The sequence below is a fragment of the Palaemon carinicauda genome, chromosome 4, assembly GCF_036898095.1.
Source record: "Palaemon carinicauda isolate YSFRI2023 chromosome 4, ASM3689809v2, whole genome shotgun sequence".
Classification (NCBI taxonomy): domain Eukaryota; kingdom Metazoa; phylum Arthropoda; class Malacostraca; order Decapoda; family Palaemonidae; genus Palaemon; species Palaemon carinicauda.
Genome location: NC_090728.1, coordinates 82,820,545 through 82,837,200, shown reverse-complemented (window position 1 = coordinate 82,837,200; position 16,656 = coordinate 82,820,545). Strand labels below are relative to the sequence as shown.

The window sequence follows — 16,656 nt, the reverse complement described above, 5'->3', positions numbered from 1 at the left end:
AGTAATGGATAAAAATTTAAAATATTGTAAGATCAATAGCAACATGGAAATAGATATGCTATCATATATACGATGAAAACAGACTTGTGTCAACCTGTTAAACAGAAAAAGGTTTGCAACAATTTATAAATGAAGTTCACCTGATTCAACTGATATATTAGTAAGATCATTCCACAATCTGGTCTCAGCTGGAATAAAACTTCTAGAATACTGTGTAGTATTGAACCTTATGCTAGAGAAGGTAAGAATTATCTGCATACCTAGTAGGCCTACTTCGTACAATCTGGTACATTCTATAAGATTTGAATGCAAAGAAGGACCAGAGGCCAGGATTATGAAAAATCATGTGCAGCATATACAAAGAATGTACTGAATGATGGTGTCATAGATTAATTATATATATATATATATATATATATATATATATATATATATATATATATATATATATACATATATATATATATATATATATATAAGGAATTCAATATATAACTATTTTTTGTCCAACAAATTAAGATTAGATTCTGCAACTGAAGACCAGGCATGATAACAATACTTGAAACAATATAGAAGGAAGAAATTAAAACGTTTCCACAGGATAGATTGAACACCCAAAGTCTTAAGACATTAACTAAACCAATTTTTTTTTCTTTGGCAATTTTAGAAAGAAATAGACTGAATGTGTTCCTCAGAACTAAATGTGTAATCAAGAATGACATCTAGAATTTCAAATGAGTTGTATATAGTTAAATTCATTCAAATCTTATCACACTACTTGTGCATCCAGTGGATGGCTCTGTCATTTGCTTCCTGTAGATCTACATCAAAACATGCAGATCCTAGTGGGCAGCAGCGGAGGATGTGGTCCATGGTCTGGAGCAATCAGCATTGATGAGATATCCCCTCTTATGAAGTCTATTTCCTTGGATCTTGCTCTTTTTAAGGTGGTCCAACCCTTTCTGCTAAGGGACATTCCACAAGGTAGGTGTTCACTATGGTCAGGTAGTCCTTCGTTGGTTGAATTACAGTCACTCTCCCTTCACTTCTTTAATATGTAGGCAGCATGGTTTAGATTTAAGGACCCTCCACGGCCATGAAGCTTTTCCTAGGTTGCCCGATGTCCATGAAATGGATGCCTTGGATCGTTCATCTGCTTGACCCTTTGATTTTTGGTAATACCATTTAGTCGAATTTGAGGGGGTGCATTACTAGCCAGTCCATAAAGAGATTGTAGGGGTGTTACCTTTAGTATGCCAATGATTATTCGACAGCTCCATTATGCTTTGGATTCACTTTCTTTGTGTGGCACGATCTTGATAATTATTAAGTTAGAATTCACACACCTGTGTTTTACTGGGGTTTGCATTGAAGTGCCATTTTTTTATAGTATTCTGAGAGAAATGATAAAGCTCTTGATAGTCTCTCCTCTATTTCCTCAAAGGATTGTGACTGTGTGGTAATGCATAGGTCATCTGCATATATAAATATTCGTATATCCTGAAACTGATAGGTCATTTGTATAAATGTTAAAGAAAAGGGGAGTCAGCACAGAGCCCTGTGGGAGACTGTTCTTTTGGGTCCTCCTGCTTTTCTTATAGTCTATCTCTAAAAAAAATCATTGATTTACTAGGAGTGGAGCTATTATACATACTATGTTGGCATCTTCAGCTGTTGGGAAAACGTTTAGGAGGGCCTGGTAGTTGACAGTATCGTATGCAGCTGTAATGTGTACAAAGGTTGCCCAGTGATTTGTCTGTTTTCAAATACATCCTCGATGTAGTGAGTTAAATTTAGAACCTGACTGCAACATGATTGGCCTCGTCAAAAGCCTGCTTGGTCGGGTGATAATTTTCCTTTGACCTGTGGAGATGTTTGTGTGTTCATATAATTTATATGTGATGCATAACTGTGGGAGACAAAGGGTCTTTAGATGGTTTCAGCAATGCTACTGCTTGGCTCTTCTCCATGTCTTTGGTGTTCGAAAGGTTATTGAGCATTTATTGAATAGTGCTAGGAGCCCTTCTTGTATTCTCTCACAAAAGTGTAGGATCATCTGTACTGTAATTCCATCTAATCTGACTGCCTTTGCAGTTTTAAGAAATTTTATTGCCATAAAATGGTAGGAAATCCTGGTTACTCTCAGACATAGCTCATTCTATGTCTATCTTCATTTTCCTTAAGTATTCCCTTTCTTTGTTATTTGGCTTTCCACTGAGTAGGAGTTAGTGAGCAACTTTACTGGGGGTGACTGCGGCTATTCTTGGCTGTCTTTGACCTACACAGTTGAGTTTTGTTTAGTGGCTCAAAATTTTTTTTTTTTTTTTATGTTGTGAGTCAAATTGATATTGGTTATAGTTTCTTTGCAGCATAAAAGAGACTTTGTCAATGCAAATATTTGGATATTGAGTAGTTACTGTCTTTGACCATCTTATAAACATACTTCGAGTTTTATTAGGGTTCAACTTCTTCTCCCATAAAAACTATACCATGCACTAATTTTTGTTAGATCTTTATTTAGAGATACAGCAACCATAGGTCTACCTTCAGGAGATGGAATTGATGGACAAAGAATATTTTCATCTACATAAGCAACAAGGTTGTTTTCTAGACCAAACCACAGATCATGCTTTTATTGTATGAATAGTAGGGACTGACAGCACTACCCTGAGGAACACCAGGTATTACATTTCTAGTGTTACTATGGTGCTCATCAACAACTACTCTTTGGAATCTAGTATTTAGAAATTCGATTAGGATTTAAAGAAAAGACCCACCAATTCTCATTTGTATAAGTTTTAAAATAAAGTCCTCATAATTATAATGGTCTAAGGCATCACAAAAATCAAGATCAATCGTACAAACTTCCTGATCACAATCAAGGGTATTCTGTACAGCATTGGAAAGTGTAAGAAGGGCATCATAAGATTGAAGGGTTTTGCAAAAGTCAAACTGCAAACTAGGAAACAGATGATTACCTTCCATATACCTATTTAGACATTTTTCCAAAAGATGTTCTGAAACTTTGGATAAGAATTGAATTATGAAAATTGAACCTTAAGTGTCATGGGTAGAACTACCATAAACACAATTACCCAATTGAGTAACATTACTAATTTTCCATCAAGTGCAAAAATAACCTCGTATTATTATTATTATTATTATTATTATTGCTAGCTAAGCTACAACCCTAGTTGGAAGAGTAAGATGCTATAATCCCAAGGGCTCCAAAACGGAAAAATAGCCCAGTGAGGAAAGGAAATAAGGAGATAAATAAACGATATAAGAAGTAATGAAAATAGAAATAAAATATGTTAAAAACATTAACAACATTAAAACAGATATTTGATTTATATACTATAAAAGGACGTATGCAAGCCTGTTCAACATAAAAACATTTGTTGCAACTTTGAACTTTTGAAGTTCTACTGATTTAACTACCCGATTAGGAAGATCATTCCACAACTTGGTCACAGCTGGAATAAAACTTCTAGAGTACTGTGCAGTATTGAACCTCATGATGGAGAAGGCCTGATTATTAGAATTAACTGCCTAACTAGTATTACGAACAGGTTGGAACTGTCTGGGAAGATCTGAATGTAAAGGATGGTCAGAATTATAAAAAATCTTATGCAACATGCATAATGAACTAATTGAACGACGATGCCACAGAATAATATCTATGTAAACATATAAGAGATCATGAAAAGAACACTGTAGACTTACTGTATATGCAATCAAGTCTAGGCTAAGCTAGCCTAAAACCTATCAGAAAAAGGATCAGCAACATAGGGTAGTCTAACAAGCAAAAATAATAGTAGAAAAAGGTAAAGATGTAACAATTACTTTAACATAAATACTTCCCATGCTATCATGAAAGTCTGAACTGTAATGGTGTCACACAACAGTAACCATAAATAACTTACCACAGAAGATCAAGACTTAGGCTAGGTTAACAGTTTATATGAAAACGAGATAAGATAATTTATAAAGTGAATGGATGACAAAATACTAAAGCCTAACCACTTCCCATGCTGTCTTGAAAGCCGAGACAGAATGGCGTGATGTTTCAAGTTAACAATATTGAAACAACTGAAAGTAAAGTTAACATAAACACATATATTAAGTTAATACTATCATTAATAATATAGGACAACCAAATCAGTACTGTCACAAGACAAAAAATATTTTAAATTATTTGGGTATTGTGGAAATCAGTTTGAATTAAATTCTGTCACAAGCCACCTGGCCTGAAGAAAGAGTTGCACCATGTATGTTGAATGTAAACTATTGTCATTCTTTCCCAGGTTGGAAAAGCATTGGGGGATGTGAGGTGGGGCAACCTAATCTTTCTTTTACTATGCAGGTTGAAAAAGCACGGGGGGGGGGGGGGGACCTAGATTTGGGCGACCTAGATCGCAGATGTCACATAGTAAAAGGATACCACCTATCTCCTTGGGAAACACCACATCCCTGTAAAGACAGGTGCCATAAAAAACTCAGTCTTGGAAATAGAGTGAGGGGAGTTGGGTGTGGAACATGGTCGTGTGCCCTTGTCGCCGCTGAGCGCCCATTACGTTCAAACGACACTCCACTAGGTTGCGATCTTAGTATTAACTTTTGCCTTAGACTTATAACGTAACACAAGTATTATGTGTGCCCCTCCCTCTTGCTTGACTTGGATAGAAATTAAGATTGTAATGTTTCGTTAATAAGTCAGATTTGGGACTTGAGATAAATTGCTATTCTACTGATGAAAGAAGATTAACAGTAACTTGCTCTGTATCCGTTCTCCCTAAGTGTGTCTGTAAATTACAAATGATTCATTGTTATTTACCATTATAACCATTCATGATGAACTGTTCCAGTAATTTGAAAGTCAGCGAGAGACTTATGTTTACTTAGTTGTTTATTCAGAAAAATTTAGAGTTCTGTGGAAGATGTACTTAAATCATTTACTTGCATAATGAAGAAGATTTCTGTTCATGTTTCTGTGAAAATTAACTTGGACAATAAATCCCCTTACGATATAAAAGTTTTCTAATTCACCGCCTCTCATCATTTTTTATTATTTAATTGCCACGCCATAGTGAAGGTACTGAAATAACGGTACTTAACTAGAAACATGATGTAGCCTTTCAAATAATAACACTGAACCCAGAGTCTCCTTTATATTATCCGAGTCCATGCTTTGCATGTTGATGCATGTGGCCTGGAGTAGGGAAGACAATATCTTTGGTATTTTATGTTATATTAGATTTCCCATTCTAGGCTTGAACATGAACGTCCTTGTAGACCACATATCATCTTAAACCCTATCTTAACTGCTGTGGCCATTTTTTTTTCCTCAAAGATTCTTATTGTAAATGGTCATAAACAGGGGTATGAAGATTATGTACCAGATTTGAAAGTGAAAACTTTTGGTATCAGGGAAGTACCTACCACTCTAAATTTTACCCTAAATTCATCCGTAGAGAATGTTTTACATGCAGCTCAGTGGCATTATATTTCAGTACAGTAATTGTTAGGCCTCATTTGAGAGAAGTAAAATTTTCAATAATCAACCCGTGTTTATTGATGTCGATAAGTAGTGAATTCTCTGCTGAGGCAATCAATCCAAGACAGTCTTTCTTAAAGAGGTCCTTGGGAAAACTCTCAGCTCACCGACCCTGCTCTGTTGTAAACCTAGACATTTAGTTGAATGAATTCTGTATTCCTTCCCACATATAAGCAAGGTCCTGAGAATTCAGCTAGAAATGTATCAGTGATGTTCCCTTTAAACATGTAGTACAGTGCCTCAGTCGAGCATCCAATCACTATACCAGATGTCTAAACATAACCTCAGAGATATTATCCTAGATAAATGATTGTGCAAATGCTGGACTGGGGAGAACACATGCACAATAGCCTGTAAGTATGATACCCCTCTAAAGCCCTTCAGGAAAGGAGGCATGCTTATAAAGTTCCCATATGCCACACAGCTAGGGTAGGCAGATGCTACCTCCATAAGAATAAAGTATAAACCTTGTCTTCCATAGATGAGGTAAGCCCTTTAGAAAGTGGAAAACAAGCTTTCTCGGGACTAAAGCAAAGAAGAGTTCCCTAATTTATCTAGAGATTCTACTAATGAGCATATTGTGTCCATGTAAGAAATTTGCTCTTGGTCACATTTGAGACTGCAAGTGTGATTGATAGATATCTGATGGAGGAGGATGCGTGAGTTGCATAAGCTAATTATAATAATGATAAATGGGGTAATGATAATAAGAACTACAAGTTTCTACACAAACAAGAATTATACTTTTTTTATCAGAGTAACAGTGGTTACTTGTCAGTTATACTTTCAAAGCTGCCTTTCATATAGTATGCCAATAACTTTTGTTATGAAAGGATGTGAATAATGCTTTATATTTTCTGCCAACAGATAGAAAATGCTTACAGAAGATTGATGGAGAAATTTAGCAGTGAAAGACACAATGCAAATAAATGTGAAGGAGAATTTGGGTTATATTATGAGCAGAAAACTAAAGACAAGAAAATAAAAGAATATGAGGAAGAGAAGCAAGAAGTTATGGAATTTGATATAGAGGTAGGTAATGCAAATTATTTTCATAAATATTACCTTTAAATCATAAGCTATTAACTTAAAAACAACAGCTTTATGACCTCATAGTTATAGATTAGTAAATTTTTAAAATGTTACATCATATTTCGTGGCTGGACCATTTACCTACGGACACTTTGTCTATGGACAGTTTTCCTACCACATATTATCTTTACCGGAGATTATACCTAATGGACGTCATGACTGATGTAACATTTTGCCTAATATGAATTATACCTAATAAACTCGGCTCATTGAGGCATCTTTTTAATTTTATTCTCATAAAACATGTATTGTATGACAGTGATAAGTATAAAAAAGAATAACATGTAATCTAATAAAATGGATTTTATTATGATAATGTAATAATTATTTTAAGAAATGAGTGTGAATTGAAAAGACATAGTTCGACAAAATAAATTTGAGAGTAATATATCGAAAATAAACAGACAATTTAGAAAATCTATAAATTTTGTCCAATGCCACTAACATATTAATAAATTGGGATGGTGTCATAGTTCTCCACAAGGTTCTTCAGGCATTGATTAAGATAATAGTATAGTTTCTTAATTGGTGACAAAGGAGCTCCAGCATTGGCTTTTTCAATGAGGAGTTCTTGTCGGTCTGCTCTTTACGAAATTGGTGTACAAGTCAACAAAAAGGTGGGTGTGTAATAGCAACTCATAGGTCGAAGGCCCTGTGCCAACTCTCATATTAAATTGTTGGTGTGAGGCAAGTCTGGTACAATTCATTCATTCAAATTTTTTGTCTTTGCTGCAAAATTTCAATTCAAGTAGGTTAGAAAGTTTTCAAGATCTCATCCATTTTCTCGTCCAACGCAGCCATAAATTGTTCAAATGTGTTGGTAACATTTTGAAGTGCAACAAAAGCAAGTGCTTGATGTGATTTAATAAGCTGTGCATTTTCAGGAGTGAACGACATCTCTACTAGCCATATGGACAAGATGTTTAGATTGATAATTATTGTTCAAGAATGCCTCACTGGTTATGGGATAGTTGTTCACTATTGCATAAAAAAAATATACTTTAGGCCTCATGTCCATTAGGGTGTAATGTCCGGAAGGCAAACTGTCTGTTGGAAAACTGTCCATATGCAAACCGTCCTAGTACCTCCTATTTCCCCTCCCACACTGGGTCTAATTCATACCAAAGAGTTATGACTGATTGTTGATACAATTAGTAGTCTGATATCATATATTATGTTTCATGTCTCTTATGATGCTGCATGTTTAATTTTAGATGACCGTGGTCATTGCCATACATTTTTGTGATTAGAACCATTGTTTTGATAAACAGAGATTTTTCTAATTTATACCTAGACAACTACACTTGTCTTAGGCCCGGTCATCACTGCAAAATTAGAAAAAGTCAGAAGACCCATTACGTCTACAGCTGGCACTAGTGGAGATTGGGCCTATTTTGAATTATGGTGGTCTGATTACTTTGTTACGAATGGGCGTACTTTGAATCATGGTGTTCTGATTACTCTGATGCTACCAAAATTGATAGTTGCAACAAGTTTTTGCAATTATTAGAATACTGTAACAGGCAGCAATGCAGAGACCTGACAAGATCAGGAGGCTGTAGCCTCGCAGACAAGATGGCAGAAGTCCTAGCTATCATGAAGAGACTTGCATTTTGTGAGGAAAACCCTTTGGTGGCCCAAGCAACACTATAGAACATGCACCAAGATCATGAGGAACATTTTCTTAGAACCCTTTATTATGTGCTATAGAATGGTGGCTTATACAAAGAAAAAAGGAAAACCACGATGTAGTAGGATTTTCAATCTCTCAATGCTCAAAGAACATAAGAAATACAAGCTAGATCAGTGCTGCACAGTAAGAAAAAAATGGTCTTTGATGCTGGGAATAGCTACCATAGGGTGCCTGTCCATAGAGTCGATATTGGTAAAAGACAGCTCCAGAGGGATACATTGCCTCAGAACACAGTAAGCAAGATGTTACAATGAAATTGTTGCAAAGATTCCAAATAATTAAGTGAAATGTATAGATGATGTTCTGCTATGGGACAATGAAGTTAAGGAGAGCTTCTATCAAGTTGCAAAGTGGTTTGATACATGATGGGATCATAAAATCACTCTAAACCCTGACAATTTTCTTTTTCGGGGTTTATGCTGGGTTTGAAATAACTTTGGACACGATTCATCCTTGTAGTAAGTACCTGCAGGCAATTTTGGATTATCCAACCTAATAAATATTACAAATGAGTAATGATGGTTTGACTCGTAAACCAAGTGAGATATGCATTCAGCATGGCAGAGATGATACTAACATTTAGAGAATTGTTGAAAGCTGGGACAGAAAAATGTAGTAGACACTGATTTTATATACATATGATCAGCACGCAAACCACTCTCCACCCAAGCTAAAAACAGGGAGGGCCAGGTAATGGCTGCTGATGACTCAGCAGATAGACCTATAGGCTCCCCTAAACCCATATCCCTATCTTACCGGGACGGTGAAGTTGTGAACGCCAGTGAAAATCTTTTCAAGCTGCAAGCTGCGCCCTGACTTCCTACCCACGAATCATTAATCTGAGACGCTATCCACCAGGTTGCCACAATCCTATAGAATAAACACCATAATTTCAATTTTCAGCGAGTCAAAGGCCACCTGTGTAGGTGAGATCCAACATGGTGTCAGGATTTTTGTAAGAGTAAATCTACCTGTCTTGCTATCAATAAGTCGAAACCCGGTATTGTCTTCTGGCTGTTTCAAAAACATTGTAAATTGTAATTATTCAGGCAATGAACCTTTCTGTTGCCACACAAGGTAGAAAGTAACACCTGTTGGAAATTGATTCATGCACCCAGCTAAATCTCATTATACACGTACAGAATGTGAAGCCCAAGTTGTTGTGGATATTTTGGATTAAGCTAGACACTTAAATGCTTGGAAGTGAGGATGTTGTAAGGACATCGTTTTCCCGTTGTGTTTCCTTCCCCTGGACACACTTCTGCAAATTGTAATTTTATTATTTGTTCCACACTGTGGCTTTTTGTCTCGCTCTTTGAGAGCTTTGTTTTAATGTATATAATAGTATATTTCCTTAGGCTACCGCCTTATTATTTGATAATTAGTCTTGTGTAAAAAGCACAATGCTTTTGGCAGTTTGAGCAGTTTCCCCTCCGGGGCTACTTTTCCGTCCGCACTCTGTAACTTAGTGACCGTTGCAAGTTTAGTAAATCGTCAGTCTCTCTCCATTCGTCTTGCTGTCCTCACAACTGGTGACCCCGGAGATGTTGGTAACACATAGCAGTTTTGGCTTGCTCTTAACGGACTAATTACGGCTGCGTTACCTTCATACATCTCCTTTTGCCATTAACGTTTAACGAAGTCTTTTGGCTTTATCCCACACTTGAATTTTTTTTCGTGAGGCAGCAACGATGAGTATATCTGACATAACCAGCTCACGCCCTTGGCCCAATGCATCAACGGACCATGACTAAACCACCGAGCCCATCGTGCCCAGCAGCCACTTAGCTGCGCCCAAGGTCAAGCTGCCACCATTCTCACTGCATAACACCGCCTCCTGATTCCTGAGGGTGGACGTACTGTTCTGGGTGGCCAAGATAAATGACCCCTGCGCTAAAGCTGACATCGTCCTGAACTCCATCCCTGAGGAGGTGTTTGACAAGATCTCCCCATGGCTCGACGCTCACTGTGGTCAGGTATCCTACGACGACCTGCGAACCAAAATAATTGATATATACTCACTTTCCGTTTCAGCAAGGACACAGGAGGTTGTTGATCTCAGCAATAGACCCATGGGCGCCACCTCCCCCGTAGAAGTGTGGGATTGAACTGGTTGAACTTCTCATGGTGCCCGAGATTGATGCCAATGGACGACGACGTGAGATAGGCCTATCTTGCAAAATATTCCTTCGACGCAGGACGTGAGAGCCCAGCTCACCGATACCGACACCCTGCCGATGAATGACCTCCTGTCGAGGGCACAGAAGTTATACAAAGCTTCCAAGGCCTTCCGCCTTGGCGCATCATCCTCCTTCAGCTGCTCATCACTCGGCTCCTCGGCGGCACCCTCTGTTGACGACGACGACGAAATCCTCGCCCTGACGAAGAAGACACCTCTGCAGCTGATGCAGCAGAATCATAGACTGAACCCGGCTTGGTGCTTCTACCACCAGCAGTTTGGTAGCAATGCATTCAAGTGCAGGGCCCCTTGCAAGTTCCCGAAGAAACTTTGACCCCAGCCAGAGCCGACATCGACCGTGGCCACGGTAGCAGATCGCAGCAAGATCGGATTCTACATCCTCGTTGGTGTATCCAACCGTAGGCTTATGGTTGATACCGGCTGTATGCAGTCAACATTTCCTCCCTCACCGGCCGACCTAAACCGTGGGCCTAGCAGTGATGCTCCCTCGCTCATCGCCGCCAACGGATCTCCCATACGGTGTTATGGGACTAGGGTGCTGAAAATCTCAATCATGGGCCGATCTTACTCTTGGCCCTTCCCCATCGCTGATGTCAGACACCTCCTCCTTGGCGCAGACTTCCTGGCTCACCATGGTCTATCCGTCGACAGTGCCGGGAAACACCTCATCGACACCGGGACATGCCTAACCCGCCCACTGAAAGCTGGTCCTGGTATCACACCTGTCTCCGCCGTCGTAGTGCAGGATTACGCCACCCTTCTTCAGGAGTTCCCTGACGTCTTCAAGCCGGAACTTCGACAGTTGCCGGGGTTCGCCTCCAAGCACGGGGTCTACCACCATATCAACACGACGGAACCTCCCACGCACGCCAAGTTTCACCACCTCCCGCCGCAGAAGCTGAGAGATGCTAAGCGTGCCTTCGAAGACATGGAACGGATGGGCATATGCAAGAAGGCGTCCAGTTTTTGGGCGTTTCCTCTCTACATAGTGAAGAAACTGGACGGGACATGGAGGCCCTGCGGTGACTACCGGCGCCTTAACCTCATCACAACGCCAGACCACTACTCTCTGCCGAACAGGCAAGACCTCACCAGTGCCCTCCATGGGGCAAATTTTTTTACTAAAATGGACCTTCTTAAATCATACTTTCAGATTCCTGTGTTCCCAGAGGACGTGCCTAAGACTGCCATCATAACGCCGTTCGGCTCCTACACCTTCTCATATTCAACCTTAGGCCTACGCAACGCTGGGGCCACGTTTCAGCAATTGATGGACAGCATCCTGGGGGACTTGCCGTTCTGTGCCTGCTAAGTGGACGACATCTTAATCTTCTCCAGAACGAAAGAGGAACACTGGAGACACGTCTATGCTGTGCTGAAACGCCTTCAGGAGAATGATTTGATCGTGCGCTTCGACAAGTGCACATTCGGCGCTGAGAGGGTGGACTTCCTTGGACATCAAATATCCGCAGCGGGCATGAAGCCCACATCGACCAAGGTAGACGCCGTGACAACCTTCCCAACCCCAACAACCATCCGGCACCTTCAGGAGTTTTTGGAGAAGGCAAACTACTACCGTCCCTTCATCGCCAACATCGCCCACATCCTGACTCCCCTCAACGACGTCCTGAAAGGAAAAGCCAAGAAGCTCGTTTGGGGTCCCCTGCAGCAACGCGCCTTTGACATGATGAAGGCCACCCTCGCCGAAGCCACTACCCTAGTTTACCATGACGACAGCGTCCCCCTGAAGTTGACTACCGGTGCCAGCAACGCCACCTACGGCGCGGTCCTCGAACAGATCGTCAATGGTTACCTGCAGCCCTTGGCCTTCCTCAGCAAGAAACTCAAACCTGCGGAAACCAGGTATAGCACGTTCAACAGGGAGCTCCTTGCCGTCTAGCTCGCCGTCTGCCACTTCAAATACATGCTTGAAGGTACCCCTTTCACCATTGTGACGGACCACTAACCCCTGATCCACGCTTTCACGAAGTCTTCAGACGCATGGTCCTCTCTCCAACAATGACACCTGGCAGCCATCACAGAATTCGGCTGCACTATTAGCTACGTACCGGGGAAGAAGAACCCTGTCGCCGATGCCCTCTTCAGGATCGAGATCAACGCAGTCCACCTGGGGATCGACTACTCCAACCTCTCCGTAGAACAGCTAGACTCTGTTGGCATCTTTGAGTCTTGCTTTCAGGATGGGATTTGTAATTGCTGCAAATTGTAGCGAACCCAAGACTCGTTGCTGACGATGCTTGATGATCGTCTTCGAACGAAGCAGACACCTGACTGAGCTTGCGGTTTCTTTCCTCTTGCCTGGTGGTAGAGGAAGGATATGTGACGTCAAATCCTAGTGTAGACCTAGCCACTGGAATTGTTGAGCTAGAGTTAATCCGGACTTCTCGAGAAATTTGGGAGCCCAGGGATTGGAAAAGCTTTGTAACTTCCAGAGCTACTAGAAGACACTATGACTTCGTCGCAGCCCACACTAACCAATCGTCGAGGTATACCATCACTTTAAGATTTTTGTTCCTGAGTTGTTGGTCAATGGTCTCAACGAGTTTTGTGAAAATCCTTGGAGCTATGCTGAGCCCGAAGTGTATAACTTTGAATACGTAGTCCTTTCTTGCCAGTCTGAAACCAAAGTAGGGCGAGAAGTGCCGACCTATTGGAAGATGCCAATAAGTGTTGGTAAGATCTATGGAGACTGGTGTAGTAGGGTTTGTATTTGTGGGATAGTTAGCATCTGGAACATGTCGTCCTGAAGGAATTTGTTTAGAGGGGACAAGTCCAGAATAGTTTGAAGATTGCTGGAATCTTTCTTTGGCACACAAAATAGCCATCCTTGAAAGTTCCTTTTGTGTACAAAAGGAACTTTCTAGAGGAGATCCTTTACATATTCTTCCAGGAATGGTGTTTTGGGTGGGAAGAACCTCCTGAAACGTGGTGGTTTCTGTCTCCACTTCCACCCTAGTCCTCTTATGATTATTCTGTGAGCCAAGGATCTAACTTCCATTGAACTTGAAGCGACTGAGTCATCCCCCTATTGGAAGTTAATCATTGTTGTTTTGAAGGTCCAGCTCCCTTATGCGATCTGCCTCTGTTTCCTTGGCCCTTAGATTGGCCACCTCTTCCACATTTTCCCTTTCTACTTGTACTTCTCCCCTGAGCTCCAACGTGGCGAAAAGTGGTAGTGACTCGTTCGTAAACGGGATTGAACGCTGGGGACTGTGTAACGTACTGCGGGGAACTGTGTACACTGTCTGGGGGATAGTGGTAACTGTGGCAGTTGCGGCAGGAAATGACTTCTTGCCCCTAAAGGATATTGTAGGTTTTTTGCCTCTGGGTTGTGGTCCTTCACCAGGGGTGAATTTCCTCTAAGAGGACATGCTTCATTTTGGATAAGGCTCTTGTTTTCATGACCGGCCCTGTCCATGACTTCTTTTACAACCTCTTGGGGAAAAAGATCTTTCCCCCAGATGTTAGAGTTGATCAACTTTTTAGGCTCATGGCTAATAGTTGCTGCTGCTAGGCCGTGCTCCCTGCAGGCTCTCCTGGCTAGAAAGAACGCATGCAAATCATGGTGGAAGATTGCTAAATGGGTTTTCACCAGAACCAGGAAGAGATCAGATTTAGAGTAGTTCCCAATAAGCATTTGAAGATACGAGTAGTGCGACAAAGAAGCAGCCAGTCTTTCTTTGGCCTCCAATTCTGCTTTTAGAAGTAAATTAGGAATTCTGGACAGTCTGTCATTAAACTGCTTACCTCCTATGTCTCTGTCCAGTTTGCCAACCATGAAGGTGTACTGGACATCTTCCCAACTGTTTGAGTCGTATGGGAGAGCAATAGAAACAATCTTGCACTCCTCGAGTATTGGCAGTTGTCTACCTTTCCCTGCTGCCTTCTTAACTGCCTCCAGACTCTTTGAGGCAAAGGGAAAGACAGTATCTTTGGGAAGTACAAAAGTTGCTTGCTTCCTGCCAAAAGCAGAAAGTTGAGTGTTAGTGAACTTAGCTGACTTGAGTTCCTTGACCAACAGGGTTTGAGCCTTACTGTGGTCTAAGGTGATCGTTTCCTTGGGAATCGTATCATCTCTAATAGACGTTTCAGAATTTAACGTAACATAGCAGAAAGGGTAATTCTCGATGGAGGGGTAAAACTCTAAGTCTGAAACCGGTTTAGAGCCCTTGCCTTCACCAATATGTAGGTACCCCTCACTCAGAACTATATGTTTTACATAACGCCTAGGGTTCTTTGCCGAACATACTGGCAGACTCGGGGCTGGTGGAGCCTTGGCCTTTGTTGCCTGTTGAAGCACCTCTATCTTTGCCTCCAAGGACACTTGTGCCTTCTTATGCTGTGCATGGATATTTTCCATGAATGCTTTCATGGAAGCTATAAACTCTAAATGACCAGGGAATAAAGGGGCAGTTGGAGTTGGAAGAGGAGTAGAAGATGAGGCCGGTTTATCAGACGTAGGAACATGTCGGCCAAGAAGCACTGGGGATAGAACTAACCTGCTGACTGTCAAGCGAGTTCTGAGGCCTCCGTCATCAGCAATAGCCTTTCTTTTTCCAACGTATTGGAAGAGGTTGTTGACACATTATCATCCAAATTCATGTATTGAAGCGTGTCTCTGACTTTGTCTGCAGGAAGTAGAGGTACCAATGGAAGTTGAACCATTGGTATCTGGTGCCGGTATACTGTGGTCACATCAGCCCTAGGCATAGGATATCACTTAATTCCATTGAAGAACGATAGGGGCACCTTGTTAAGAGCTCTTCTGATGGTTTTCTGGCCCCACTTTCTCAATCCTTGAGATACGTCGGAAACGTAGAAGCCAGAGTGGAGGAGATGCTTGCAAATATTGCAGTTCGATGGTTCCCAAATAGCAAAGGATCCCTTGGAAACATGACAATCTGCATGTTTCCGGCAGGTCTTTTATGACTCGTGGTATCTTGACCTGCCTAATGCAGGTTACCGTAGAACACTCCATGTCCTCAGCATCCTGTAAAGATAGAAAAATTTCATTGAGTACTTGACACCATAGAAAATTGTCATATCATAAAAATTTAAAATTTACAAAAAGTACTTTATAAAATTGTTTTGTAAAAAGTGTAAATTGATACAGATCAACACAAAATATCTACCTACTACCAGCGACAGCTAAAGCTACACTGCAATGGAAACTTACGCCAAACAGCTCAGAACTATTGGTAGAATAAAGGGAAAGAAAAGATTCATATCAATAGAACACTTTCTCCCCAAAACTGGTCGACCAGACAACCTAAGTGGCAAAATCAGATTCCATTTGCCCTAAGGAAGCAGTTATGTAGAACTGACCTGGGACCTAGGTCTAACTTTCCCTTACTTGGCAGTTATGTCGATGCAACACTATAGATAGATATTACTAAGTCGACAGCCAGGAGGCATTTCCATAGGGAATAGTCTGAGAGTAAGGAACAGTATAGACCAGTTATTAAGGTCAGCTGGTAGTGCTGATTGCCACTAGCTTAGTTGTTCACATTAGATTATTGAGGCAAGGGAGTTCACCCATTGCAAAAAATAATGAGAGCCATTAAAAACGGCCTGGATACAAAGAATTCAAAAATTCAATGAAAATCCTGACAACTAGGAGGTATCCAGTCTATCAATTTAGAGGATACTGTTCCTCAGGTATGATAAATGAGATAATTAGAATGATCGCCTGCTACAAGCTATCATCTAGTATATGCCGGGAAGATTAAAGGGTATTTATGGTTCTTTAAGGAGGTCAGCGAGCTAATGCTATTTTTTAAGGACAAGACTTTGACATTCATACCACTTAATAAGATGACTTAATGAATCTCCAAACTGCATAGGATTTTTGCCTCTGACCTTAGGTTTTGCAACACCAGTGCAGTTTATCATGGAAATTAGTGTTTCAAATTCTCCTCCCTTGATACTTGATATTAAGCCTTGGGGTTACTACCCTATATAGACCTGATGTAGACCTCAAATGAAACAGAGTTTTTAATAAAAGTAATTTTTTTGCCAGATATGAATTATTTCATTATTGTAAAAAAATAAACCCTATAAATCAGGGAAAAAATTAAGAAAAATTTATGAAAA

General features: G+C 40.6%; 1 protein-coding gene across 6 annotated transcripts in view; it reads left to right on the top strand.

Moving 5' to 3' along the window:
* LOC137640035 (dnaJ homolog subfamily C member 28) overlaps positions 1 to 16,656 on the top strand; it is a 379,044-nt gene that overhangs the window by 233,323 nt on the left and 129,065 nt on the right. For all 6 annotated transcript variants that reach the window (XR_011044297.1, XM_068372404.1, XM_068372406.1 and 3 more), the window contains exon 4: positions 6,425 to 6,589. Coding sequence is in view for 5 of the 6 variants with exons in the window: in XM_068372404.1 (XP_068228505.1) it covers positions 6,425 to 6,589 (165 nt within the window). In the remaining variant the exon portion in view is untranslated. The remainder of the gene's footprint in view (positions 1 to 6,424; positions 6,590 to 16,656) is intronic.